Source organism: Hoplias malabaricus, chromosome 5 (genome assembly GCF_029633855.1).
Source record: "Hoplias malabaricus isolate fHopMal1 chromosome 5, fHopMal1.hap1, whole genome shotgun sequence".
Taxonomy (NCBI): Eukaryota; Metazoa; Chordata; class Actinopteri; order Characiformes; family Erythrinidae; genus Hoplias; species Hoplias malabaricus.
This window is the reverse complement of record NC_089804.1, coordinates 44,362,002-44,389,539: the sequence shown is the minus strand read 5'-3', so window position 1 is coordinate 44,389,539 and position 27,538 is coordinate 44,362,002. Positions and strand designations below refer to the sequence as shown.

The 27,538-nt window shown below is 43.1% G+C and overlaps 1 protein-coding gene across 1 annotated transcript in view; it reads left to right on the top strand.

Annotated features, from left to right (window-relative positions):
* The window catches only part of plxna2 (plexin A2), a 301,903-nt gene that overhangs the window by 137,172 nt on the left and 137,193 nt on the right, over positions 1-27,538 (top strand). The window contains exon 5 of the mRNA XM_066670429.1: positions 24,283-24,383. Coding sequence (XP_066526526.1) covers positions 24,283-24,383 — 101 coding nt within the window. The remainder of the gene's footprint in view (positions 1-24,282; positions 24,384-27,538) is intronic.

The window sequence follows — 27,538 nt, the reverse complement described above, 5'->3', positions numbered from 1 at the left end:
AAGCAGTCAGCACCATGGCTGAGCAGTTCTGGTTTGAATCTCAAACGGATGGATTCAGGCTGCCAGGGTTTCTTACATCATAAGCCCATGGAATCTATCCTGGCAACATGAGGCATGGGGCTTTTGTATTGTATGAGAATGTCAGAGAGATAGAAGTAGGTTTTGGGATTTGGTAGCTTTTTTTATTAGCACAGTTCACTGAGAAATATAGCGTGTAATGTTGCAAAACCCTGTCTCTAATGTGAACGGTGGGCTTTGAAAACCACAACAATGGATGCGGTATGGGCCTTGTTTACTCATCATGTATATGCTTGTTGTTGTTGTTGTGTCATATAGGATGTGACTCTGCGCACCAGTTCAGATGGATCATTCCAGTTTTTTGTTCGTTGTTTCACCACACAGCTCCTGCTGGAATTTTTCATCAGCCAATCATCCAAGGAGCGTTTGAAACTCTTCAAAAACCACAGCATAATTTCACGAGCTGCTGCTGTGAGTAAGATAAAAGACAAATGTGATCTCAAATGTACAAATGTAATTTGGAGATTTTACAAACAGATAGATGGTGCTGGATGTCTGGATTTCATCTTATTTAGTCCCTGCTTGGTTCTCTTAGATCCACAAGCATATGGGGCCTAAAGAAGTACCCAGTTCCAGGTACCAAGTAGAAAGTTTGCCTAATGGAAACTAAAAAGCAAGAGTCGAGTAGGTACCAAACATTAGAAAATAACCATATAAGAATTAGAAAATGTAATCTTGGAAATACATTTTGTATATTAAACTTTGATGATGAGAGATATTTCAGACTAGATGGGGAATTATGGTTATTATATGTATTTGCAAAGGCAGTAAATATTTCTATTCAGAGCTGTGTTCAGAAATATGATTCTTGCCTAGTGACTACGCTTGCAAGTGCTGTGCATTCTGCCTGAACCCTAATATATTCTCCAATACTGTAATCTCCATTGATACATAATAAACCCTAAACAGAATTTCTCAGTTGCATTTGTGGCTGCAAGACAAACTACGAAGTTGATTTTTAAATGATTAGCAGTTGTTTGGTCCTGGACCTGAAGCTTCCTCACCACTGGGCTTGCTCAAGGAGTGTGAATTTTCAGATCATGCAGACAAAATCATGGGCCTCAGTCTTGAAATACGGGTCCTTTGACAAAGTGCTTTTGGTGCTCAGATGGACAAGAGGGCCCCAGGCTAACAACTACAAAAGGTCAGAATGGCTTCAGCTGAGAGCAGCTTCTTTTAGAGAGAGAGAGAGAGGTGTTGGGGGGTGGGGGGGTAGAAAGACAAATGAAACAGTGAGACTTAAGTGTCATGTGCATTGGTGAATGTGTGTCAGAGCCTATTTCGAGAATAGTCCTCCCTCTCCTGGGTTTCAGACACAGGTCTGTTGTAAAAAGCTCTCTTCTTCAAGCAGTACAGCAGTGGAAGAACCACTGTTCAAAACGCCCACTTTGGAGAAGTTGAACCGAACAGCAAACTTCCAGAGCACACCATTTGGGTTAAGCAAAGCTCCACCTGGCTCTGTTGTTACAAGCAAATATGGCCTGCCTGGCCATTTTGCATAGTATTACCTCAGATGTGGATGAACAACACGCCCCATATGGAAACAGGTAAGATCAACCCATCTGAGTTTGCATATCAGATGCAGGACATTCAAGTCAAAGTCGACAGCCACAGTCTGTTGTATGGGGTAGACTTTGAACCACAGAGTGCATTGGAGCTTATCGTTAAGTCAGAACCACCAACACCACCCAGTTGTTACTGAGAGAATATATAAATGCATTTGTATACAGTTATTCAATTCTCAAAGCTCTTAAATGTTTGAAGAACTGTTGTATCACTCTGAATTCCTGCTGAATATTCGATGGCTCACCATTTCCTCATAGAATCTTTGCTTGCACAGAGTGACTTGATTGGTTACATTCATAGTGGTGCAGTATCATAAAAAAAATAAGTCTACAGTATTGACAAGGCATTGGTTGCATAAAGTGTCACAGCTCCAGGTCTTCTGTGTGTTCGCCCCTTGACTGCGATGTTTTCCTCCCAGTTGTCACAGCTTTACAGAGATCGGGTTCAATCACCCTATGAGCAAGCCAAGGCTGAGAATGGCAAGAAAAAGCTCCCTCTGCACAAGAGGAACCAGAACTCATAAGGGGGACACAGCAGTAAATGACCTGTTAGAGATAATGAGTTAGAGATAATATGAAGGAGAGGAGGGGAAAAATAGTGGGATTTGTAAGTTCATGGCAAAGCAGGGGAAAATTCACCTTGCAAAAAAGGGGTCCAGGGGCCAGGCAAGAGAACCCAGCAACAGACCCAATGATTCCTGGTAGACTCTGCAACATTGGTCAAGATGTGAATATCAGAGATCAGAATTGTTATTCGGTTGTGTTTTAATGACCGACCTTTGGCACACACAGTTTGGGCCAAGATCCAGATATCCCACACCTCACCCTATCCTCTCACTCCTCCTTTCTACAACCTGTGAGGTGGACGTCCAGATAGTTTCTTTGTTGCTCCCTCTAAGTCAGCAACAGAGCTCGGCCAGCTACCATTGTAGGGAATATTGCCAATTAGGCAGCAATCAAAAGTGTGAGGGCTGAAGAATAGATTGCCTGCGTTTTGACTGGGCTCCTTTTTATGGTTTTATCAGCAGTGCTGTAAAATTTTTATGAGCTCCCACCACACTGTTAGAAGCGAGCGGCTGGAAGATTCACCACTAATCACTTGTGCACTTAATTATTTGCTTGACAAAGGCCAGCGGTCAACACCGGCCAATACCTGCCCATGAAATTAAAGTAAACATGGCATGGGAGATCTCTCCTGCAATAAGAGGAAAATAACGCCATATTTGTCTGTGCATTTATGACTCATGCCTCTATTATGTTGTTTGCCATGAGCAGCAGCAGAAGTGGAACAAGAAGCAGCCCTGGCATTTGACTAGAATCAGAGAAAATCAAGAGAAGCCAGAGGTCCTGGACATCGCGGAATGATGTGTAAAGTTGACGTGGCTTGCAAGTGTCCCGCCAGGCTGTGCTTTGACAGCATCTCTCTCCACGGCCATGTTTCTATTAGAACGAGTGTGAAATTTCTAGCGCCGTGACTAACGTGGATTGGCGTGCAAACAAAGTGTCGACTTTCACAAGGTGGCTTGGCTCTCTTGCATGTGCTGCTGTCATTCTTTGGAACAGCCGTGTCCTTAGCGATAAGTGGCAAGGGCTACGCTGTACAAGCTATGGTTCTGCCTCTGAACCCTCCTTCCTCTCCTCCCTCCCTCCCTTCAGTTTCATTTCAACCCCATAAAAGCAAGCAACATTATTGCTTGAGAGATCATCAGCTAAATAAAAGAGTGGCTTTTTTCCCTAACTTAGCAATTTCCCTCCGAGTACTCAGCTGTGAAATTTAAATTCCATGCATGATTTCCTTCTTTTCCTATGTTCAGAGTTAGATTATTTGCTCTGTGTCTTTGCAACCCTTTAACCCCACCTTTTTCCATGTGCGTTTATACACAACATCACACAGAGACACATACAGGTACTTGCTAGTTCCATCTCCGAGCTCCTCCACCTTTGTTTAGCTAGGGATGAGAGATGTGTAGGAAATGAGGTGTGTGGTTATCAAGCTCTGGGAAATGGAATTTTTTTTAGCCACACTGAGATTGACTAGAGCCTATCTTTCCTTCTGCCTACAACACCAACCAGAACTTGAGCTAGAGCTGCCATTCATGAGAGAAAAAATGAGAGGGACAAACCACTAGTGCTCTTATTATGCCTCCTGAAGCTTTCTGGCAGATATCATCTCCTTAGCCTATATCTGGCGTCAAAAAACTGGAGCTATTGCAAATGTAGAATGGGATGCTAAATCATTCCCTGCAGGTTATGCAAGAAAAAAACATATCTGTGTGTTTATGTGGAAATATATGCAGAGTAAGTCCTGGCCTGGGTGCACTGATAGGGTCCTGATGGCCCCGTACCTGGTCAGTGATTTACGGCTTTGTGATGTAGACAGCTTGTGAGGAGCGTTTTGTTTTCCTGATTTTCACTGTCCTTCATAGTGGATGAAGATTGAGTTGGCACCTAGCCATTGGTTTTCCTTTGTGTATGCATATGAGTGTGTGTGTATGTGTGTCTCGAAAGATATGCATGGGCTTACGTCTATACCTCTGGGGGTTACGGGTGGGGGGTTTGCCTTTATGCGATGGAAGGACTAACAGGAAATCAGCAGAGCAGAGGATGTGATTAATGAGAACAAAGCAGCATTAATATTCAGTTAAGGGCAGCACACAGAGACATGCACACAGACACAGACAAAGGTCCCTGCTGTATTCATATTCCGGTGACAATAACCTGGAAAAGACCTGAGTGCAGGAAAGCGCATTTTGCCTAAATTCATACTAAAAATAGTCCAGGAATTTTAACCCTAGAGGCAAAATTCCTGAGTCTTTTCAGATTTATATATATATATATATATATATATATATATATATGTGTGTGTGTATGTATGTATGTAAAGAAAACCACATTTCAAAGTGCTTTCCACTTGTACAAACTGAATTTTTGGCCCCAGCCAGCCCTTGGTCTCTTCTTGACCCCTGTTAGAGGGCAGTTGCTTTTGCCAAAGAAAAAGGGTACAAGGAAAGTACTTTGACCAATGACCTCCATCTTCTCTCTGCTCACCAATCACTGTCACCCAGCTTACGCCGCACAAAGAGTTCGATTAACTCAAGTTGCAACCTCAAGTGGTTGGAATCATCGACGAATGACATGAATTTTAATCGCTGGCAAATAAATGTTTAGTTAAAAACCAAAATAGTTGCCTTGATATTTTTTTTCTAGCAGGTTTAGAAAGTCTACAATTTTGTCCTGGTTGTTTCCCTTTTTTCTAATTGTCTGGGGGTCCATATTTAGGCATGATATGAAGGAATATCAGTGATGCACCATTTGGCCATAAGCCTGAACTTTTTAATTGAGGTTTGGATTGAGGTTAAATGCAATTTCCGCTACACGGCACATTTGGCAGTGTCATTCCATATATCCAATGCAACCACAAAATCCACATCTACATTTCTTTTTCTGGAAGACGGGGCGGGGACAATGAGACTCTTACGATACACGGCTCGTGTATTGCAATACTAATGCATCCTACGTTTCCCAGCTCTTTTACATGTACCCAGACTAGCTTCCATAGTTATTGTGTACACAGGTTCTTCAGCAAACTACCTTTGATGTTAGGCTCTAGAGAAGCCTAGCATGTGTAAATGCTAAGCTTGATTGATGCAGCATCATTTGTTACCTCAGAATTCAAGGGAGGTCAACATTGCTGAAACAGAGGTTACAGCATGGGAATCAATTCCAATGATGCCATTTCTTCTGGAGCTGGGCTGTCACTTGCCAGTCCTGTGGTAGGTTGACAGCTTCACTTGCTATTGACACAGGGACAAATCGGGATAAATGCCCTTGTCGATACTTTCAACATCCAACATTATTGATGAACCTACTTAGCCTGCACTCTCTGAAATCCAGTCACAATCCCAGACCTAAAGAAAACACCTGGGAGTCATTGGCTTTGGGGGTGGGGGGGGGGGGGGGGTGGGGGTATTGTGGTTTTAGGGTCAACATATACCTTAAAGCAGTGAATCAAAATGCCAGGGTCAACTTCAAGGTCAGCTTAAGATGGACATTCCTGATGAAGGAGCCTTTTTTGTGAGCTCATGCAATCGTTAACAAGCTCTATGAGCTGATCGCTTTTTTTCTTGAGGTATGATTAAGACATACCCCCAGCACACTGCTGAGTTAACCCACCTCATTTGCATCAATCCCGGTCTATGCATCAGTAATTGACTTAAGCTTGGATTAGTGCTAATCATGGTTATTGCACAGGAAATACCGGCCACTCCTAACCTCATTATTTGATAGCAAACCTCCTGTCAGCTTCCGTCAGCTCATTAATTAAGATGAGCACTGAATGGAGGTTCTACCCTTCATTTCGCCTGCCCCCTCCTTCGCCTGCCCCCTTCCTTCTCTGCAGTTAGACTGGCTGTCTACTGCTCTTGAGCCTAGCTTTGGGACTGGGGTAAGAGGTCTTTGTTTATGGGCAGCTAACAGCCTGAATGCAGCCCTGATGGCCCCTGACCTGTCATGTGAGTTATAGATTTGGCCCCGCATAAAGAGACAAGCTTGTGTCGCACAGGGTGTTATTAGTGAACAGCAGAGGCAGGAGCCAGAGGCTGTGTCCGTACCTGCTGAAACCTCATCACTATCTCGCAAGTCCTTCAGGGAGCTTTCACTGCTCTGCTGACTTAATAGCCCCTAATGAGGAGGAGAATACCTGAGACCTGATGGTACAGACACCTTGTTTAGTTACTAGTGACTCTTCAGGGAACAGCTTAGCACGGGTACATGCCTCAGCCCGGCTTTGAAAACAGCAGCTTGTGCCGCATTCATTTGCTCAATTTGTTCATTGTTCATCAACCTTGTCTCGGACATGTGTGACAATGAGAGGCGTCAGCGTGGCGCGATGTCAGTTGTCAGGCATCAGTCAAACGTGCGTCTAAGTGCTGCTCCTGCAATCAGTTTAATAGAACATGAAAAAAGGCGGAAGGGAAAAAATCGCAGTGCAAAACAAACAAAGTTCCTCTTTATTTACCGCCGTCGTGTGGGCAGCGAAGTGACAGTTCCGTAACTTTCCTCATAGTTCACTTCTCCGGGAGACTGTCTCGTTGGCTCAGGAATCAGGCACGAGGATGGCAGGATAATAACGTCCGCAATTAAAATGTTCTGGCGTGTCAGGAGTCGTCGTGGCTGTCACTGAGTGACTGTATAATGGTGGAGGCTTTGTGCGTGCCTCGCCGCGCTAAAAAAGCTCCCTGGCATCCGTCGCATCTCTAATAGCGGCACTTCTCTCTCCTAATTGCAGGCTTTAATTGCAATAATTATTTACAAGCCTAATTAAACAAAAAAAGGATTCTCGGGGAGAAGTAACTGCCAGTTCAAGGAAACAGGCACGGTTGTGTCAAGAGGGAAGACTGCGGCAGGGGAAACGCTGCTAGCGTGCTATCATTACCGCTAGCTGTCTAATTGGTGGAGGCAGTACTGTAAGACTCGCTCCTTCTATTTCTCTCAGTGAGTGAACACAAACTGGCTGCACGTCATAGAGACAGAGACTGCATAATGAATTCGTTCCCTACCGTCAGAGGGAAAACTGAAACAGCACTTTTTTTAAATATCTCAGGGCTTCTTTGTCCTGAATTTCCTCTGGGGAGAGGTGGAGGGACAGCTGTTACCATGCCATATTGTGCATTCTTGAAGTTATTTTATTGAAGCAGGCTTCTAAAACCTCAGTCTTTGTTTTTTGAGGTGTGGAAGGAGGAAGCTGTAGTTAACCTAGTGCAGGAAAGCTAAATCGTGTTTGGTCAAGCTAAATGAAACTGCAAATCCTTTGAAGGTAATGACTTATAGAGGAAGCAGAAAATTTCCTTTTCCTTCTGTTTCAGTTGTAAATGTGCTTAGTGTATGCCAGCAAAATACCAGATGAACACAATAAGTGATTTTAAATATGTTCCTGACCTGGAGCAGCATCTTGGCAAACTCGGATCAAACACATCCCAGCTGGGAATTGCATCTGCTATGGACTACACAAAAAGGGAGGCCATTTTTTGTCCCCATCCTTTTACAGGCCTTAGTTGTGGATATGATTCAAAGATACCATCCATTAATCAAGTGTGTTTTTTTCTTTTTTCTTTTTTTCTTTAAACTTGACCTCAGAGATTAAGAAACAACAAGCTCGCTTGTCCTTATCTTTATCGATTATGGCCGTCCAAATGTGAGCCAAGTCCCAGTCTATGCCAAGACATAATGGGTATGAACATACAGCTCCCACTGTGCCTGCGTGCTTCCAGACAGAAACTGTCAATGTCTACCTGCTCTCCTCCTGATGAATGTCACTCTGGGCTGAGCTCCCCTCCTGTTGTTGTGGGGAAAGGGGCGGTAAATGAAGCCCTCCCACCGACCGAGCATTGCTCCAAGCAGCCTGTCAGGTTCAGCTGTGGATGCTGGGCAGGCTGGCAGGAGGCCCGCTCCCACCTCCCCGCAAGCACCACCCAGCTCTGGAGGCTGCCAGGCCCGCATATGCTCTTTGTCTGAGTTGCTAATGGCCCAGACGCAACAGCAAACACCCAGCGCCGTGTGAGACGATTGTTTTCTTCACTTGCACAGCGGTAGTGGCAGGTTTTGCCTTTTCCCTGAGCTGTATGTGTCGGAAGAGCGTCTCCACAGTCCGTCTTTGAGCCGTGCCTTAGACCAACAATGCAAAGAATCAATCCAGCTACTCCCCCTGTCCTCCTCCGCAGCCCATATTGAGAGAGCTGTCAGTAGGAGCTGGGCTGATGGATGATAATGATGTGTGTGAGAGAGAGGGTTGCGCGTATGTATGTGTGTTATGTATGTTTTCTATTCTCTTTGTCAAGAACGGTCTATTCAATCTGGTCAGCAATCACAGGCTGCCTCTTCTTCTGAGCTGATACAATAACACACCTCCCAGTGATGGCCATTCATATGTAAATATGATGGATGTGGTCCTGTAAGAATGTGGTCCCGTATTGTTGGACTTAGCGCAAGAATTCAAGTTTAAAATCGCACAGTCTCATCACTGCTGCTGTTTCTAAATTATTTACACTTTTTTCCCCCATTTACTCCAGATCTTCTCTCGTTTCAGGTATCCATCCCAGTCTAGGCATCCCAGGTGTTTATTGATGGAAGGGTTGTGTGAATATGATGGGACTCATTTTGGGATTTGTGGTGCCCTGGTATAGCGGCACTAACAGGGGCAATAATTGTAATGTGAACAGGCCCGTTGCCACCCACAGAACAAATGATGGATGTCACTGCCTAGCGCTGAGCTGGCAACACTCTAAGTGAACCAAGAGGAGTGCGGCTCTGAGAATTTAAGCACAAGCACTAGAGGGTGATGAATGGTTTAGAGCAAGGTATCATTTTCCCAGTGTAATATACAGAAAGATAATATCAGTCAGGGGATGTGGGAAGATCAAACTTCAGAATTCTTGACAGGAAAAAATGGAGGGTTTATAAGTATTACTGTAGCCATATTTGTGTATGTGATACAAGGTACAGACCAAATATGGGCAACCAATAATTGATAGGGAAAGAATGTGGGGATGTCATAGTGGCAGATTTGCTTCCACAACCTCTAGGCCTGCCTCTAGTGGCTTTAAGACAGCCCTTACAACTTTGCCTTGACAACGTTAAGTGATATAATGCACAGCCATGCAGGTTATACAAGGGAACTTTGTCATAAACTCTTGCAAATTAGCGGTAGAAGATGTATGGATAAGCTCTAGGTGCATAGTGCTGTCGCATGGAGTCAAAACAAGGTAAGTGTGTTTGCATTTCAGACTGTTTGGGATTGAGACAGTGCCTTCCATAGACAGCTTCAGCTCATTATCGTTTCCTGGCCTCTTGTCACACTGAAAATGAGAGGGACTCCTAGGAATGACAGGAATTAATGAGGAGTGTGCAACAACATCCTTGCACTTTTCAAGCCACTCCACAGTGCTGGAGATATTGTTTTCTTGCCATTTTCCTTGGAGTTTCCTACAGGTAGACAAAATCCCTACAACCCTAACTAAGGCAAGGAAGGATTGAGCATTTCTGCCTCTATCTCTAGCATGTGATAATCACAGAAACTCAAGATCATCGGACTGAATCGGAGATGGGCAGAGCCACAGCTGTACTCCCGGGTGCTGATATAGTTCTTGTAAATTGGGTTTTTCTCTGGGTCCGTAGTTGGCTTGCGGCAGAGCAGAGTAAGGATGCTTGTTTGTCATATGACATGTATCGGTCGAAGCCACCTGAGCCTGACAGCAGCCCCCCCCACCCCCAATAAAACCCCCTTAAACCTTGCCAAAAAGGCATGCTGGACAAAAGCCCGTTGAGCAGCCAACGGACCAGTGGGGTGAAGTCAACCTTACCATCTGTATACCCCCACACACACACACCAGGATTTGAGGGGGTGGCAAAAGAGACAACTGAAGGGCACTAGGCTTGCATACAGATACAAAATGTATGTCCTTCAAAGTCACTTGACTTAGCAAACATTGCATGCATCATCTTAGACATCTGTATCTATTGTGTCTAACCCTGTAACACATACTCACAGTGAAGTACGCAAACACTCCATTCTTGCGAACCCAAAGCACACACATAATCAAGTGGGCTCTGAATCAGCCCTGGGGTCAGAGCGGCCCTCTGTCTGGCTGCTGTGTTTAAATCAATAAGCCCCCTGCTATCTTCCCTGCAGATCTACTTGTGTGTGTGTATGTGAGAGAGAGAGAGACCTCAGCCTGTTGCTTTGTGCCTGGACGGCATTATTAACTCCTCGCACACTGGCCGAGACACTGCCTGCTGTCAAGCCGACTGCGTTATTAGCTTAGAGACTAGTATACTGCTGCTCAGGGACCTGAAAGATCTACAGTTTAAACCCCACCGTGAAGCCTTTCATCTCTATCCTTAGAAATCAAGCATCTGCTGTCTTTTCAGAGCAGGGCCTTAATGTCGTTACGCACTTTTTGAATTGTTTTGCTTCACCCAGCATAGCAAGCATATGGTCACTAATTGCATCAAAAGCTTCATCAGTTAGGTTACCTTGACAGTGCAATTGTGACCACCAAAAGACCACCACCCTCACATTAGAATGGAGAATGTGCACCTGCATGGTGCTGCTCCTTCTTGAGCTTAATTGACAGACTGACTGACAGACAGACAACAAGGGCTTTTGGTGCTCCTTCCCTCAGGGGCTTACCAGCTGTGTCTGGAGGCTTTTTCTCTCTCTTTTTTTCTGTCATTAGAGCCATGGTGTTAGTGGATACTGTCCCAGGTGTGCTAGGAGATATTATCTAGTTGATACACCCTCTGAGATTTGCATGCCATTTCTTGTTACTAGCAAGGGGGCTTTTTTCACTCTTTTTAAGCCCAACATGTTGATACAAGGGTGTTAGTCATGCCCTCTACCCATGCCTCACTGCTATCTGACTCCCACCTCACCTCACTGCGTGCCTCTCTTCTCGCTGCCCCCCCCCCCCCCCCTAAAAAAAAGAGGATTTCAGTCATAAATAATGAATATACTGCACACTCTCTATCGACTGGCTTCATTTTCCAGCTCCCCATCTCTGGTGGATGGCTTCTATTCTTCAACCGTCTGTCTGGCTCTCTCTCTCTCTCCTGGACTCTTTAGAGCCAATCAGAGCTTCCCAGAACAGCAGGCCTCTTGCACTGTGTGTGTGTTAGCCAAGTGGTTGACACTGCCCATTGTTTGTGCTCTAAAAACTCCTCTGTGAACTTCCTCTGTTGGTGACATGACAGTAGGGATGGTTGAATATTATAAATCAAAATTCACTACTTTTTTAGTGATTTTTAAGCATTATTAATATTCATATTAATTAAAAATTAAAAATAAAAAGCTGGTGTCTAGAGGCTTAATTTGCCTCTGCTTTGTGCAAACGAGTCATTTTCTTTACACAGAGTCCCATGATTCATTAATGTGTCACAGTCTTTTCTTCACATGTGCTCCACAAGTGTGGATCAAATCACCCAAACCCAAGATAGAGAAAAGTCAGTGTGTCTGTGTGGCTTGAGACTCTTCCTGATGATCAGCCACTAGTTTAAAATGTTTTAATGGGGATCCCTTGTTACTCCTGCCAGTAATGAACTTCTGGGACCCCTTTCACATGCATATCATCATGCGCAATAATCGTCATTGGCCTCCATTTAAAGTCAGATGTCTGTAAAAACATAGTTTAAGCTGGGATAATTATATTTCTTTCCTAATATGGCAGCTACAGGAAGGGAGGTAGTAAAAATGAAAAAATCTGTGGACATTATAATTCATTTTGGCCCAATTTTAGTAGTAAGAAATATTCACAGACAGTTATCTGGGGTTTTGGATAATAGGCTACACTCTCCATCACTCAGCATGTCTCTCCTAAGCTCCCACTAAGCTAATTGTCTTAGTGGGGCAGTCCTACATGTTGTAATTTGGGCCCTGCTGGGAAGGGAAATGTCCAAATTGGGTGAATTTAAAAAAAAAGAAGAAGAAAAAAAAAAAAGATTTTCTGTTGGAAAAAATGGTTAACCATACCACAGATCTGAAGTGGACTCGACTACGTGTGAAGAATCTGCTTTGTTTACAAACATGAAAAGTAGCCATTCATCATAAGGTTGATGGGGAGATGGCTATAGCCAGGCTATATGGTGAACAATAGGGCTAGAGACTGACCCGGACAATGAAGCTCTTTCATGTGACTTGATAGTGGAATTGATTCACTGCGAAGGGCTTTGTGCTGCAGCTCTTTCCTGAGACTCATTTATCAAACTCTGTAGTCTAGGCCCATGAACGTGAGATAAAGGATGCAGTATTAGAGTGTAACAAGGAGGCTTTTTCTAATGACCCAGCCATGTAAGCGCTACGACCCAGGGCTCAGGAGCCCTGTGATGCAGCTCCGCCATCTTTGTGACACCTATGGTTGGTGACCCTCTTTCGCTCCAATGTTACACAGAAGTGTGTTCCTTGTAACAGGCTTTGCTGGCTTTTTTATAGTCCTGGCAGGCCTCCTGGCACTGGGGTGTTGAAATATTTCAGCTGAACTAAGTCTGGCCAGATCCCATAAACAAACTGCACTAATGGGAGAAGTGCAGCTTGCCCAGGACTCCAGCACCCTTACTTGATGAAACAGCATAGAGAAGGACCTTCTTCAGTTCAACTTGCCAAGATATATTTAAGCACAAGAGTGGAGATTCTTAGCTTTCAGTCCTTATTACTAGTGATGTCCCAATTCATTTTTTTTCCTGATCACGGTCCAAGAATTTTAATATTGAGTATCTGCCGGTACTCAAGTGTGAGCTTGCCGCCTAGAGGAAACAGAGGATCTGACTTAAGATCGAGCTCAGTGAAACCAGTACAGATCAGTAAAATAATGCAGTGATAGCCCCCGATACCGACCTTTGAGATTTGGATCGGGACATCACTATTTATATTATAATTATAATATTATAGAATGAATCCCAATTCACACTTTAGCCCTAACCCTCCACTTTGCCTAGGGGCAGAGGTACCTCAGTTCTTGTTGGGAAAGAGGGGTAGGACTAAGGTTTAGGGCTATATAGCTCTTGAAAAAGAGATTTATCAGGGGGACACTTCAACTTCAGTTTCTTGTCGTTTCAATGCGTTATGACCCTTTACTGCATAATTAGCATAAAACGCTTAGTAATTCTACCTTAAATGTTGATAAATTACATGGTGTCTGCAGATACTGCAGAGCACAGCTAAAGGTCGAAAAACAATGGGGGAGGAGTGAAAAAAAAATGTGATTCACTCATAAGCTGAATTTGACAGAAGCGTTTGTTCTTATGTCTTACAGTTCTTATGTTTTGCAATGAAACAAATTAAAATAGGCCAACCTCCATATTCCAACCTCTTGATGCTGGATGCAATTTGAATATAAATAAAATTGATTATGAATGTGTAATTATCCTAATATTCCAGTCTTGTGTTCATTTACAAATTTAAACTAATTTGTAGTACTAATGGAAGCTGTGATTCAAGGCCCATAGCTTGCCAACAATATTTTTAATTTATAATTACAGCTTGTTTTTTTTGCTGTTGTTGTTTATGCTCAAGATTTTGTATAATTATTTGTCATCACCAATTCACTAGTGAGTTTCCTCCAATTGTACACAGTGACACCAGCATCTTCTCAGAGACATGTGAAGACCCTGCTGCTAATGCACCATCTCTAAACAGCTTAAAGCAACACTAGGTTGTATTTTTCCCTTACAATTACAGCTTTGAAACAATTGTGATTTTTCACTGACTTGTAATAAGGAGAAGAGTCATTGCTGCTTCAGGCTCAGCACTACAGCAACTATGCTATGTAACATTTCTCATATCAATCTGTGAGCAGTAGAATGTAAAATTCTGTACAGAAGGTGGGAAGAAATGAGAGAAAAACCCCATCCTCTCTAATCATTACCTTCTTGACTATCCTTCCATCTTGTCCTCTGTAATGAAGCTATGAAAAAAGTTCTAATCTTCTCATCTATATCACCTCCCCTCTCTTTTTCTGCAGTACAGTCAGCTACCTGCTTTTATGTCTGTCTGTCTCTCTCTCTCCTTCCCTCCTTTCCTCCTTGTATCTTACTCTCATCCGCCTGCAGCACACTGAAGCCCTGCTGCGAGATCTCCTCTTGCAATCAAGCATAGTTTGATTGAGTTTTCAACACACACACAGAAGCACAAGCGCGCACACACACACACACACACACACACAAACACACACAAACACTGTGCACTCTAGGAAAACTGAAATGAAGTAAGCTATGAGGGAGGAAATACAGTCACAGTTTGTTTATGTCTTTGTGTTTGATTGGACCCCATGACCAGACCATAGTAACCACCCCTAGCAACAGTAAAAGCTCATTTACTGCCATTTTCAAAGCCTATTCTTTGCCTTAATTCTTAGAAAATTAAATTGATATTCCCATAGATAGACATAACTTGTAAAATGTTTGAACAACAAATATTCCTGATTAATACCACATTCTTGACATGTGATGAGTTTGACCAAATCCAGGTCTTGCAATCAGGTTTCAAGCCAGAATTTTAAAGGTTCTGGCTGGTATGACACTATAGCTGCAACTGCTAAAGCACCTGGCTGGCCTGGTGTAGTGTCATACCAGCCAGCAATTACAAAATCTGGCATGGAACCTGGATTAATAGTCCTGATTTGAAGACCACAGCATCAAGGAGCAAGCTACAGCTATTATTCCACTACATGGAACCTACAGGACTTGCCTCAACCCGGCTTGGCTTTTCGCTTTTCCGCTCGCCAAATCTGGTACCTGGTCCCTTGAACCGGGTACTGTTTTAGTCCTTGTTCACGCCTGGTAAAAATTGAGGTGAGAAAGTAGTAAACCTTGCAGAGAGCCGATTGGCCAGAGAGACCTGTCAATCATTATGAAATGCAGAGCTCCAGTACAAATTTGCTGCTTGTAAAATCTCTGAAATTACAGCAGCGATTGCATTTGTTTTTATCTGACTCACAACAAAAGCTTGTAACATTACCCAGAGGTGCATTGAAGAGGTTTAAACACTCCTTGGTTCGGTGGCTGACAAAAATCTCAAGCTAATGCTGAACAAGGAAATCTATGAGAACTGGGGCACAGAGCCATGTTCAGTCCAAAAATCAAAACACAAACAAACCGATTTTTTGTTGCTGCAGTTCCCATTACGGATGGGGTTTTGCGAAGTTACCAGCTTCATTTCACAGGGGAGCTGTGCTAATGGAAAAGCAACCAGCTAAAAACGAGTCGAGCCATGCAGAAGCTTACTTTTTTATTGTAGCTATTTTTTCTCACAGCTATTCAAGAATAATTAGTATACTGTGCATGTACATATAAAATGTGTCTGTGTGTGTGTGAGAGAGCGAAAGGCTGTGTTCTGATTTCTCTCACCTGGGGAGTTGAAAGAGCAGATTAGTCTGCCCCCTACAACGCTGTGTGTTTGTCACAGTAGCCCGCAGGGGCAGTCAGAGAATGGCGAAGGGGTCACTCACACACTGCCCTCAGCTTAGCCAAGCATGGTTTTGTCACCGGTGGATGTTTCCCACTGGATGTGACGTGTATTTGTGTGTGTGTGTGTGTTGCAAGTTTGTGTAACATGGATAAACTTCTAGCCAGCATACAGTCCAAAAGAGCACTAGAATAACTTCTATACTATTTTTATAATCCGAATATATGTTGGATGACATCACTTAAAATGAGTTTTGCAATATATTACACGTGTTAGTGACATATTTAGAAGATTAGTCTGTATCATTTGACCAAAATATTTTAGTTAAAAAAAAGTTGAATTTTTTAAAAATCGATAATCAAACAGTTTTAACAGGATCATTCACCATGATTAATTTGTGAGTTAATTTGCATGTTGTAATTTTGTTTCAAGGGCAAATGTATTGCAATTACAATATAAAGTGTGGGCCATTTATATGGATACACCTTAATAAAATGGGAATGGTTGGTGATATTAACTTCCTGTTTGTGGCACATTAGTATATGAGAGGGGGGGGGGGGGCATATTCAAGATGAGTGGTGACCATGGTGGCCATTTTGAAGTCGTGAAGTCTGCCATTTTGGATCCAACTTTTGTTTTTTTCAATGGGGAGAGGGTCATGTGACACATCAAACTTATTGGGAATTTCACAAGAAAAACAATGGTGTGCTTGGCTTTAATGTGCCGCCCATTGTGATTGTCAGTGCAACCCTCTTCTCCCACTCTTCACACACTGATAGCAACACCGCAGGAGAAATGCCAGCACAGGCTTCCAGTATCCGTAGTTTCAGGTGCTGCAGAGTTTCTCGTATCTTCTCAGCATAGATAACTGCCTTCAGATGACCCCAAATATAAAAGTCTAAGGAGGTCAGATCGGGAGACCTTGGAGGCCATTCCACTGGCCCACGACGACCAATCCACTTTCCAGGAAACTGTTCATCTAGGAATGCTTGGATTTGACTCCCATAATGTGGTGGTGCACCATCTTGCTGGAAAAACGTGCATAAAAAGGAAAACACGTCATCATCTAGCAATTTCGCATATCCAGTGGCCTTGAGGTTTCCATTGATGAAGAATGACCCCACTATTTTTGTACCCCACATACCACACCATACCATCAAGATGTGCAGCATCTGAAACTACTGATACTGGAAGCCTGTGCAAGCATTTCTCCTGCAGTGTTGATATCAGTGTGTGAAGAGTGGGAGACGAGGGTTGCATTGACAATCCAATGGGCAGCACTTTGAACACATTTTATAAGTGGACAGAAACTTGTAAATAACTCATGAAAGTATAAAGTTACGTTAAAACCACGTAACGTAATGCACACCATTGTTCTTCTGAAATTCCCAATACGTTTGATGATGTCACATGACCCTCTTCCCACTGAAAAAACAAAAGTTGGATCCAAAATGACCGACTTCAAAATGGCCGCCATGGTCACCACCCATCTTGAAAAGTTTCCCCCCTCCCAAATACTAATTTGCCACAAACAGGAAGTTAATATCACCAACCATTCCCATTGTATTAAGGTGTATCCATATAAATGGCCCACCCTGTACAATATATTGTACATACACAACATAAGGACGGAATATGTCGCTTCTGTAAACAATGTCTGAATGGACATCACACATGCCCACAGTCATGCACTGCTTTTTTTTCTAGCTCTTGTCTGCTTACAATAATTGTTCAACTGTGTATTCAGGAGTGTGCCCTGTTCTTGTGTTTCTGTTTTAGGAGTGTCTGTGTGTCTGTGAATCCATCGCTGGATATGGATGGGTGTATTAGAACTAGTAGCTGTGTGTATGAGGGCACATGATCGATAACTCTCATTGCTGTTAGTGCAGGACTCACTGCTCAGCATTAAAAATTAATGTGCTTTGTGTGTGTGTGTGTGTGTGAGGTGGTGTTCTATCCCAGAGGTGCCAGCTGTTTATCACTCCCTCCACAAGAGTGTGGGAGGGGTCAGAGGCTAGGCAGGTTGCTATAGCGACCGCGGCTCAAATTACGTCTGTTTTTTTGTGGGTGCTGGTTTCTAGTGTGTCTGCACATAGGCATCCGCTATTGGATACTGAAGTGGTGATTGGGCACATGGTTGTTTTAATTACGATGCTAATCTGTATGTGCTTTGAAATTCAGCCTATCTCTCTCTCTCCCTCCCTCTTTGCCACATCTATAATGGCCCACCATTTTGCAGCTTCATGCCAGAGGCTTATGTGCAGGGAGTTAATGTGTGCATCTATTCCATGTGTCCAGAAGCACCTTCTGGCTTTCCTGACCTTTTCCATCTTCAATCCATCCTCCTTTTCACAGGCCTGTACCCTTTCGACACTTGCACTTACTCATGATGTGTTCAGATGTTCCTCCACAACCGGTAAAGACAGAAGTTAACCTAGTTACCACGTCATGCTTACCTGATGATTAATGGTCAATGACTCCTAGAAAAATGAATCAACAATATGCATGAGCCAACGCTAGCTTGATGACTCAAATGGTTCTTTGCACAATGCCTTGTGCTTCTCTTTCACTGCATGGCATCTACACTGCTCGACTAGGCTCTACTCTGCTTTTTCACATTTCCATGAGGCAAATCTGCTACCTGAACCAGGTACTTTTTTTTAGCCCCTTCTCACATGTGGTGTAAATTTTACAGAGTGCTGATTGGCCAGAGAGACTTGAGAATCACAACGAAGTGCAGACGTCCAGCACAAACTAGTTATTTGTGAAGTCTCTAAGCTACAGTAGAGATCACATTTGTTTATATACAACGCATAACAGCAGCTTGTAAAATTATGGCATGTTTTTTTTGAGAGGTTGAAAACCTGTAGCAGCACTGCTGTGTCTGATCCATGCACAACGCACTCTAACACACAAAGCACTCATGTGTGGTCAGTGGACCTGATGGATTTGAATAACAGTCAGCATGACCAAAATCAACTGAGTAGTACAACTTTCACTCAGAAACCTCTGTTATAATAAGGAGCACCTGAAAGCACCGCAAGGGCCAGTGAGTATATACAGCAGCCGAAGACTCCTTACTTGAAACAGAATAATGTACATAGACCAAGCCAGCAGCTAATCTGTGTCTCCTAAGTGCCCACTTCCAAGGCTTTTCTTGACCACTTCTGACCTGAATGGAAAATGAGGGAGCAAGAGCCAGATCCAGATAAACAGATTGAGTGGGAGCGCTTATCACTGCATGAATTACGGAGCTGCTCAGAGGGAGGGGCACGCATTAACATTGTTATTTCTTCACTCTAATATTGTACATTATTTGTGACCTTGACCTGGACTCCACAACTACAAGGAGATCTGGATTCACAACTGTTTTCATAACACACTCCTCACATCCGAGACAGAAACACACACACACACACACACTTTCTCTCTCTCTCTCTCTCTCTCTCTCTCTCTCTCTCGAAAAGGCGATGTTGGATTCGGCAGAAAACCGTAACTGTGGGTTCGCACCCGCTGGCTCCGTCTCTCCAAGGTTACATTTAGATTACATTAGAATTCATTACGGCTTTTTCTTCTTCTCCCCTTTTGTTATGGAAATGCTCTGGTGCCAAGAGTGAAGACAGCAACAGGAAGAAAATATTAACATAATGGGTTTGAAATTGTAGATGAGCTTGTGAGAATCATGCACATTTATAAAGAAATGGCCGGGCACCTCACGGATGTTAAGAGCACACACCTTGGCCTGTGTTAATTTATCTGGACACACATGAGGGAGTATATATACATAGGCACATGTGTATAAACACACACACACACACACACACACAGGCAGCTCACAGTGGGAGAACAGACTTCATTGTGTCAGCCTGCTGTGCTGAGTGACTGCAGTGTGTGCCGGTCAACAGCTGCTCCAGACTGACCAAGTCCCCCTACGGTTTCTTCTTTTTGTCCCTTCTGATTTGTCTTATTTATTGTTTTCTATATAGTTTTCTTTAATCTGGTCCAGTTTCAAATCTAATGTACACGCCCTGCGCTGGCTCACAGAAAGGTTCGGTAATCTGACTGAGACGGTGTGACACAAATGCAGTGATATAGTGTACACTTAACATTCAGATTAACATCACGCTCTGTAGGCCAGGGCGTGATCATCAGCGGCTTTGAGCATGCACCGTTCATTTTCAGTCTGGACGCAGAATGGAGAGGTTGTGGGTCTCCTCTCTGCTCAGACTGCAGCACAGTCACTAGAGGTGTCTGAATACTCACTAAATATAGCATAAAATCACAAAATTGGCGACACGGCCCATAGTAGCGGGGTCAGTGCAGGCCTCCCTTCGCACACTGTGCCTAGTGGTAGGTATGAACTGGCTGAAACGTCATTATCTACCCCATCCACATGGATCCTGATATTTTGAAAAAATATCTCCATAGGTAATATTCACAAAATCTGAGGCACAGCTGCTCTGTTCAAACGATGTATCTCCATCTTTTTCAGTTATTAGTTTTACATGTTTTTCATTGGACAGGGATGATATAGAAGTTGTGCATGCACAATTTAACATCTGTCTTAACACTAAATGGAACTCAGTGTAGCTGTAATCACTAATTATAAGAGGTTTCCACAAATCTTTGTACATACAGCGCCATATGCATCAATGCATGTAGATTGACCTGGTAAAAGTGCGGCACGGTGGTGCAGCAGGTAGGTGTCGCAGTCACACCGCTCCAGGGACCTGGAGGTCGTGGGTTCGATTCCCGCTCCGGGTGACTGTCTGTGAGGAGTGTGGTGTGTTCTCTCTGTGTCTGCGTGGGTTTCCTCCAGGTGACTGTCTGTGAGGAGTGTGGTGTGTTCTCTCTGTGTCTGCGTGGGTTTCCTCCGGGTGACTGTCTGTGAGGAGTGTGGTGTGTTCTCCCTGTGTCTGCGTGGGTTTCCTCCGGGTGACTGTCTGTGAGGAGTGTGGTGTGTTCTCCCTGTGTCTGTGTGGGTTTCCTCCGGGTGACTGTCTGTGAGGAGTGTGGTGTGTTCTCTCTGTGTCTGCGTGGGTTTCCTCCGGGTGCTCCGGTTTCCTCCCACAGCCCAAAAACACACGTTGGTAGGTGGATTGGCGACTCAAATGTGACTGTAGGTGTGTGAGTGTGTGTGTGAGTGAATGTGTGAGTGTGTGTTGCCCTGTGAAGGACTGGCGCCCCCTCCAGGGTGTATTCCTGCCTTGCGCCCAATGACTCCAGGTAGGCTCTGGACCCACCGCAACCCTGAATTGGATAAGCAGTCACAGATAATGGATGGATGAACCTGGTAAAATGGATGTTTTGTATAGATGCTAGGTGCTAGGGATGTGTACCTTCTAAAGTGTCATCCTAGTGGAAAAGTAAAGGTGGTAATTTAATTAAAATCATGATAATGAACAGTAAAATATTTGTTTCTTTAGAACAAAAGAGGGTTTGATTAAAAGCCTGCAGCAGTTTGCTCTTGGTGAATATTCAGCAGAGTTTTACTGCAGTCCTAGTCAGAGCCAAATAATCCATGCTTGTTTTGTTTCTAAAAATTAAGTTTCCTAAATTGAAGATAAGCCGCATCTTTTCTTGGCTTTTTTTATAGCGCCGTCTGGGCTGCGCAACAAGAGAAGGCCCTATTTTCAGGAGAAATATGGTTCAATTTCTGGAGGTGCCTCATATATCCAAGGCTTTACTTCATTTATTTATTCAATTTATTAATGCATTAGAGTAAGAGTACATCACAGTAAACTGGAATTTGGCCTGTAGGCCTATAGTGTACATGTTTTCGGAAGATCCTGCTCAGTAAACACGCACACACACACACACACACACACACACGCACCTGCTGAAGTTTTATCACCACAGCTGTCTTTACCCCATTACTTTTTTATCAGCTGCTTACATGCCCATACATCTGTCTCAGAGAGGGTAAGCCTCTCTGATATTAACCCCCCACAGGCATTCTGGGAAATGTAGTCACACTTATCAACAGCCATTCACATCCCTGGCTGGGCACTGTCCAAGAGACTTCATTGGGGAACCGGAGCAGTGACACTGTGTCATCTGGCAGCGAGATGATCTGTCCTCCATTAATGTACTCCAAGGCTCTAGGACGTGTTTTTATAAAATGCCAAGACCCTACATTTTATAATCTTTGTTATGATTAATATCTATCCAAATCATTTGGTTGCACATGCACTACACGTCCAGATGTTTGGACACATAATTAGTTAACCACTAGACTGTGCCAACAGTTCGCATTAATATACAGAAGTCTAAAAATGACAAATCGAAGAGTAAATATATAAATAAATCTAGCAAAGATGCCTCTTGTTTCAAAGATTCTGATAAATCTACAAGGCAGCAACTATGCAAAAATTGTATTTGATGTTAAATGAATAATTTCCATAATTATTTTGTAATGTAATAATCCTTAGCCATGTGTAACATGGAGGAAATTTTGTACAAAATGTGTAAAAAATATAGAATGTCATTTAACAAAGTTATTTTTGTACACAAATCAAAAGAATGAAGTGTGGTTGCAAATGTTTGAACAGCAGAGTGGTTGCGTCTGGCTGTGGGGTTGTTTTGCTTTGCGTGTCTGGCCCCTGGCGAGTTTGATTGTTAACTGGTTGGACTGCAGCGTGGATGTGCTGGACTCATTACTTTGGACCACCTGTTTATCCTGGGGCTGAGAGAGAGACAGAGAGAGAGAGAGAGAGAAAAGGTCTGTCCCCTGAAGACAATTTTCATATGTGGTGTTGACTGATACTGTATGTGAATGTAAACAGTAACTGTGAGTGTGTGAGTCAATCCATCAAGAAAAAGTGACTGTCCAGACAGCAGCAGTCCTATTGGTCAGTAATGGCTGAATGTGTACTTTTGTTGAGGGAGCTTGTGGGGGCTGGGTTTAGGGGACAGGTGGCGCTCTACTCAGTTACTCAACCCCAGAGGAGCTAATGACATTTAGCACAGCAATACATCACACACACACAAACACACACAGCAGGACCTTAAGTATTATCCCACCCCTCTCATTCCTCAAATGTTGAGTCAGCTTATCCATCTTCCCACTGTCTCTCATATCATTCTCTCCTGAATAAGCGACAAAGGGAAATAAAAGCAGACCTCTCTGCTTTGGGGAGGCTGTATGGTTAAAAATGGTGGGATACATTGGTGTGAGTGTGTGTGTGTATGTGTGTGTGTGAGAGGGGCATTGTACTAACATTAAGAAGTCACAAATTTCTAGCCCGCCCCCACCCCTGGAAATAATAATAAAAAACATAAACAATCATTCATTTATTCACTTGGTGGTAGTGGTTTGGTCATTTGAGCAATGCTGCCCCAGCAGGAGGATTCATGTGCAGAGTGCTGAGGGCCATTGTGGGTCAGCAGACAATGTGAGCTGCGTCTCTGGAACCCGCTCTCCGTCTGCTGTTAACAATTCTGTGTGTGTGTGAGTGTGTAATTGCAGCTGATGTAGTATGTGTCTTCATTGCATTTCTTCTAAACTAAACAACGAACTGTGCTTCACACTGAATTCAACACTTGCTTCCCTTGAGCCTAGGAGTGTGAGTGTGTATGTGTTTGCAAGTAGAATGTGTGTGTGAGAGAAGTGTGTGTGACTTGCATGGTACATTTTGGAAAATGTTTATATATATATATATATATATATATATATATATATATATATGGGTAATGGATAATTTGTACGTATAAGTGGGTGGAATGTGTGTGGGTGTGTGTGTGTGTGTGTGTGTGTGTGTGTGCGCGCATATGAATGGCTCATACAATAGATGACTATGCTCTGCAAGTCTTCCTATATCAACCTCGCAGCTGCACTGACAGAGGTTAGTCTCTGAGATAAACTTCAGAAGACACACACACACACACATACAGCCCTGGTGTCTGCTGCACCAGTTGGTCCTGCTGCACACACTCCTGACAGTCTGTCATCCTAAGCCAAGTGCAGAAGATACACAGTCACACACACACATTGGTTTTGCAGACATTGTCAGGACAGTGCTCTTACTCTAGTATACTGCAGGTGGGAATAAATTGATGTATATTATTATTATTATTATTATTATTATTATTATTATTATTATTATTATTATTATATAAGTAATAAAACCATTTATAAAGTGCTTTCATCACAAGTTGAAAGACACATGTTACAGGTAATAATTAATAAATGGTTATTTATTATTTAAATATTTATTATTTAGACATATATTCTGACATACTCGGGATATATTTCAAAACTGACCACACACACAAACACTTGCCCATCAAAATCTTCACTGTTCAACATCAACACCTGCATCAAACACCAGAATCTTATGTCTGGATGTGTCCATTCTGCTGTTTTCTATTATGAATAAAAGACATGTTGTGATGGTTTCCTGCTGCTTCTGTCCTCTGGAGATGACAGGAATCAATATTCCTCCTATCTGACCCTTATCTGCTTTCCACTGGAGCCAATTAACAGCCCTCTTTGAACACCTCACTGTTGTGTCTGAGCAGAAAAAAAATTAAATTGAAAAAAGAAAACTGGAAAGCCTTCTTTCAGCTGTATGAGGAGTCAATGAAAGCCCACATTTCATGCTTCAATTGGAGTTTTCAAAGAATGCCAAATGACAATGTTGCACACGTTTGAAAATCGAATCTGATCTCAGCATCTGATCTCCACAGGTGACCCAGGTGCCCATCGAGTCGTGTGAGCAGTATGGAACGTGCCACGAGTGTCTGAGCTCTGGAGACCCTCACTGCGGGTGGTGTGTGCTGCACAACATGTAAGTGCCCTCTACACACACTCTGGGATCTAGCTTACAGTGACAATAACATGACTTTGTTGACAGACTGTGTTTACTGCGTGGTTTCTACTGGAGAGTGAGATAGTAATGGCCTTTTTTAGCTTTTGTAATGTGGAGTAAGTTTGGGCTATAGGTATTCTGAGAGAAACCGAGGCCTATGATCAACCCCCAGTAGGGATTAGGGTCCGTGGCTGCCACTTGGTGGTGACTGTGTGTACTTACAGCTAGATTTCCCAGCTGTAGTCGGCAGTAATTGGTATATTTTCAAGTATAATTCAATGAGTTGTCTGGTATGGGGCATAAAGCTTCAGTCTTAAATCCGGGTCTTGCCCTTCATAGCCATGGTCATAATCTGTCCATCACACACTCACACTGAAAGAAGTCTTGGGAGACTTAACAGGTTCTAGTGTGCTTCATCTGCACTATATGTCAAGACATGGAATGATTTGTAAGGCTGATTTCACCATGAGCTGGAGAGTGGGTGGGGTGTATTGCATTGGACCGTATATGTGGGTTTATAAAATACAACAGCAAAAAAGAAATATATAAAATTAAAATAATGTATAATAATGATCAATAAAATAAATAATATAGCTTATATTTATACAAGCCAACTAATAAAGAACAATTGGTAGGACTTAATGTTTTTTTGCTTCGGAGCTCCTTCTACAGTTGTAGAATGTAATTCACCTTTATAGCACTCTTCTAAAACCAAATGGGGTGGTTTCCTACCCTTATCCAAAAGTTACATAGCATGGTTTCTGCAGTTCTAAGCCCAGAGTATCAGTGAAGTATCACAGTGATTTTGAAGAAGCTGTAATTTTATGTAAAATATACTACCTAGTGTTCCTTTAACAGCTGTGTTCCCCATGTCCAGTCCATTTCACTGGATCCTTTTTTGTTTTCACCATAACATTGCATGCTATTGCTATGATTGTGTTTGGTGATGGTGTTCGATGACGCATGATTTTGGCTTTTGGCTCTCAATCCCTGCGGCTACAATCCATGGGGCTGGACTCCACTTTGTTTTAACTTGGACCATCTCAGATATTAATAGAGCACAGTTAAACACAGTTTGATCACTGTTACATTTTGACATTGAGTCACATGCCTAGAGTCAAATTAAAGACAGCTCAGATTCAAAGAATCGATTGATTTAGAGTTGACTCCCCATTACTGCTTTCATTTGGGGAGAATTGGAGTTTAGCACACACAGTGTAAAAACACAAAAAGTTTCAGTGAAAATGATGCTATCGCAATGAGGACAGATTCAGGAGCAAATTGTTCAGGTAGATGTCAGTTAAGTCTTAGTTTCTGGACCTCTTAGAGAGTATTTGAAGGGCTATATTTACAGTGTATCACTTTTCTCTGGTGACAGTCCTGCTGCTGTGTGATGGTTGCCTCTTCTTTCCTATTTCTACACACAGAAGACAGCTTTATTCTAATAGGACTGTCAGCTGGATCTGCTCGCATTTTCCTAATGGTGGCAGCACCATGAAAAAGTGCACTTAAAGTAATTTACATGGCCCCCGCGGCGGGACGGGGACAAATAATAGCTTGAGCTCAAGGTAATTCAGCACGGCTCTCTTCAGCATGGCTCTTGAGGCAGCCCAGACCCCCTCCACCGCAGGGAGGGAGCATGCTAGAACAGGAGCATTAAGTGCTATTAGCCTCAAAGTGTTTTAATCTCCATCGTGCTCATCAGATTGTGAAATGTGTTGTTTCAGTACTATTTGGATTTAAAATGGATGAGAAGGCAAAAGTTAGAGGGGAACGTTGTGGATTTTGCTTATGAGCTTTATTCAGGGTGTCCTATTAAGAGAGTGCCCATTACAATAAATGAAAGAAGCTAGAGCTTAAACCTACTCAAAATGCTTAAAATACTTAGATATTGATAGTGACACACAGGCTTGCAGTCATGTGATTTGTATGTATATATTTATTTGTTTTATTTTTGCCTGGTATATTGTATAATGATTTCTGTTTTCAGAATGCAGCACTAATGTAAACAAATGGGGAAAGCTTCTTGGAGAGAATCTCACAACACCCAGAAACGCAGAAGCCTACTAGCTTTTTTGCATCATAGAAGAAAATGACCCCACAGTGTTGCATAATGCAGAGTGTGAAAAAAAAAAATCCTTATTCGCTGTTAGCCATATTAGCATTTTCCCTCATAGAATCTAATGGAAAACTGTTGGCACATTCAGACACACACTCTCTCACACACACTGTCTGTACAATATTTATAAAGCTGTGTATCACGCAAATGTGTCCACAATGACATGGACTGAGTCTGGACTGAATCTTGCAGCAGTGAGATGGTTTTACATTGCAGCATATCCGAACCACATGACTGTCCACTCTCTCTGTCTCCCTCACTTAATCATTTTCTGCTTCCTTCCCTCCTCTCCTCCATCCCCTTGGTGTGGTATCATTTTCTCAGCCCCAGCTGTGGCCACAGTGGGCACATTTTCTACAATCAGTGTTGACTTGATGAAATTAAGCCTTCCTTCTCCCCCACCCTCTTGGGGTGAGATTTATAGAATGACTGAGAAAGAGAGAAAAGATGGGGAAGGGTGTGGGAGGTAGCAGTAGTGAGAGAGAAGGAAGAGAAAGCATGGGAGAGAGAAAAGACAGAGGACAGGGATCTCTCTCTATGCATAATCATCCACACCTTTGATCACTGCTTTACAGATGCAATAAATGGAGCTCTCTCTCTCTCTCTCTCTCTCTCTCTCTCTCTCTCTCTCTCTGTAGTTGTTATGTATTCTGTGCCCCTCGATAGCAGCTAGGCTGGGCTTGGCTGTATAATTAGGAACATGGCAGCATATTAGCATGATCCAGCTTCAGCACTGAGCTGAAGGAGATGGTCAGGACACCCCCACACACACCCTACCAACCCCCACCCTCTCTCTCTTCCCTCTCACTCCCTCCCTCTTTCTGTGCCTCTCTCGCTCTCCTCTTCGCTCGCAGAAAGGCGCAACTCCATTGATGGCCCCTCTAATTACCGGCAGCTGCTGGCTGCCGAGTGAAAGGACAGCGGAGAAGAAGGAGAAGTAGAGAAAGTTAGCAGAGGAGAAAGGAGACAGATAGAGAAGCAGGGTTTGATTTGGGGGGCCGCATAAAATCACCCC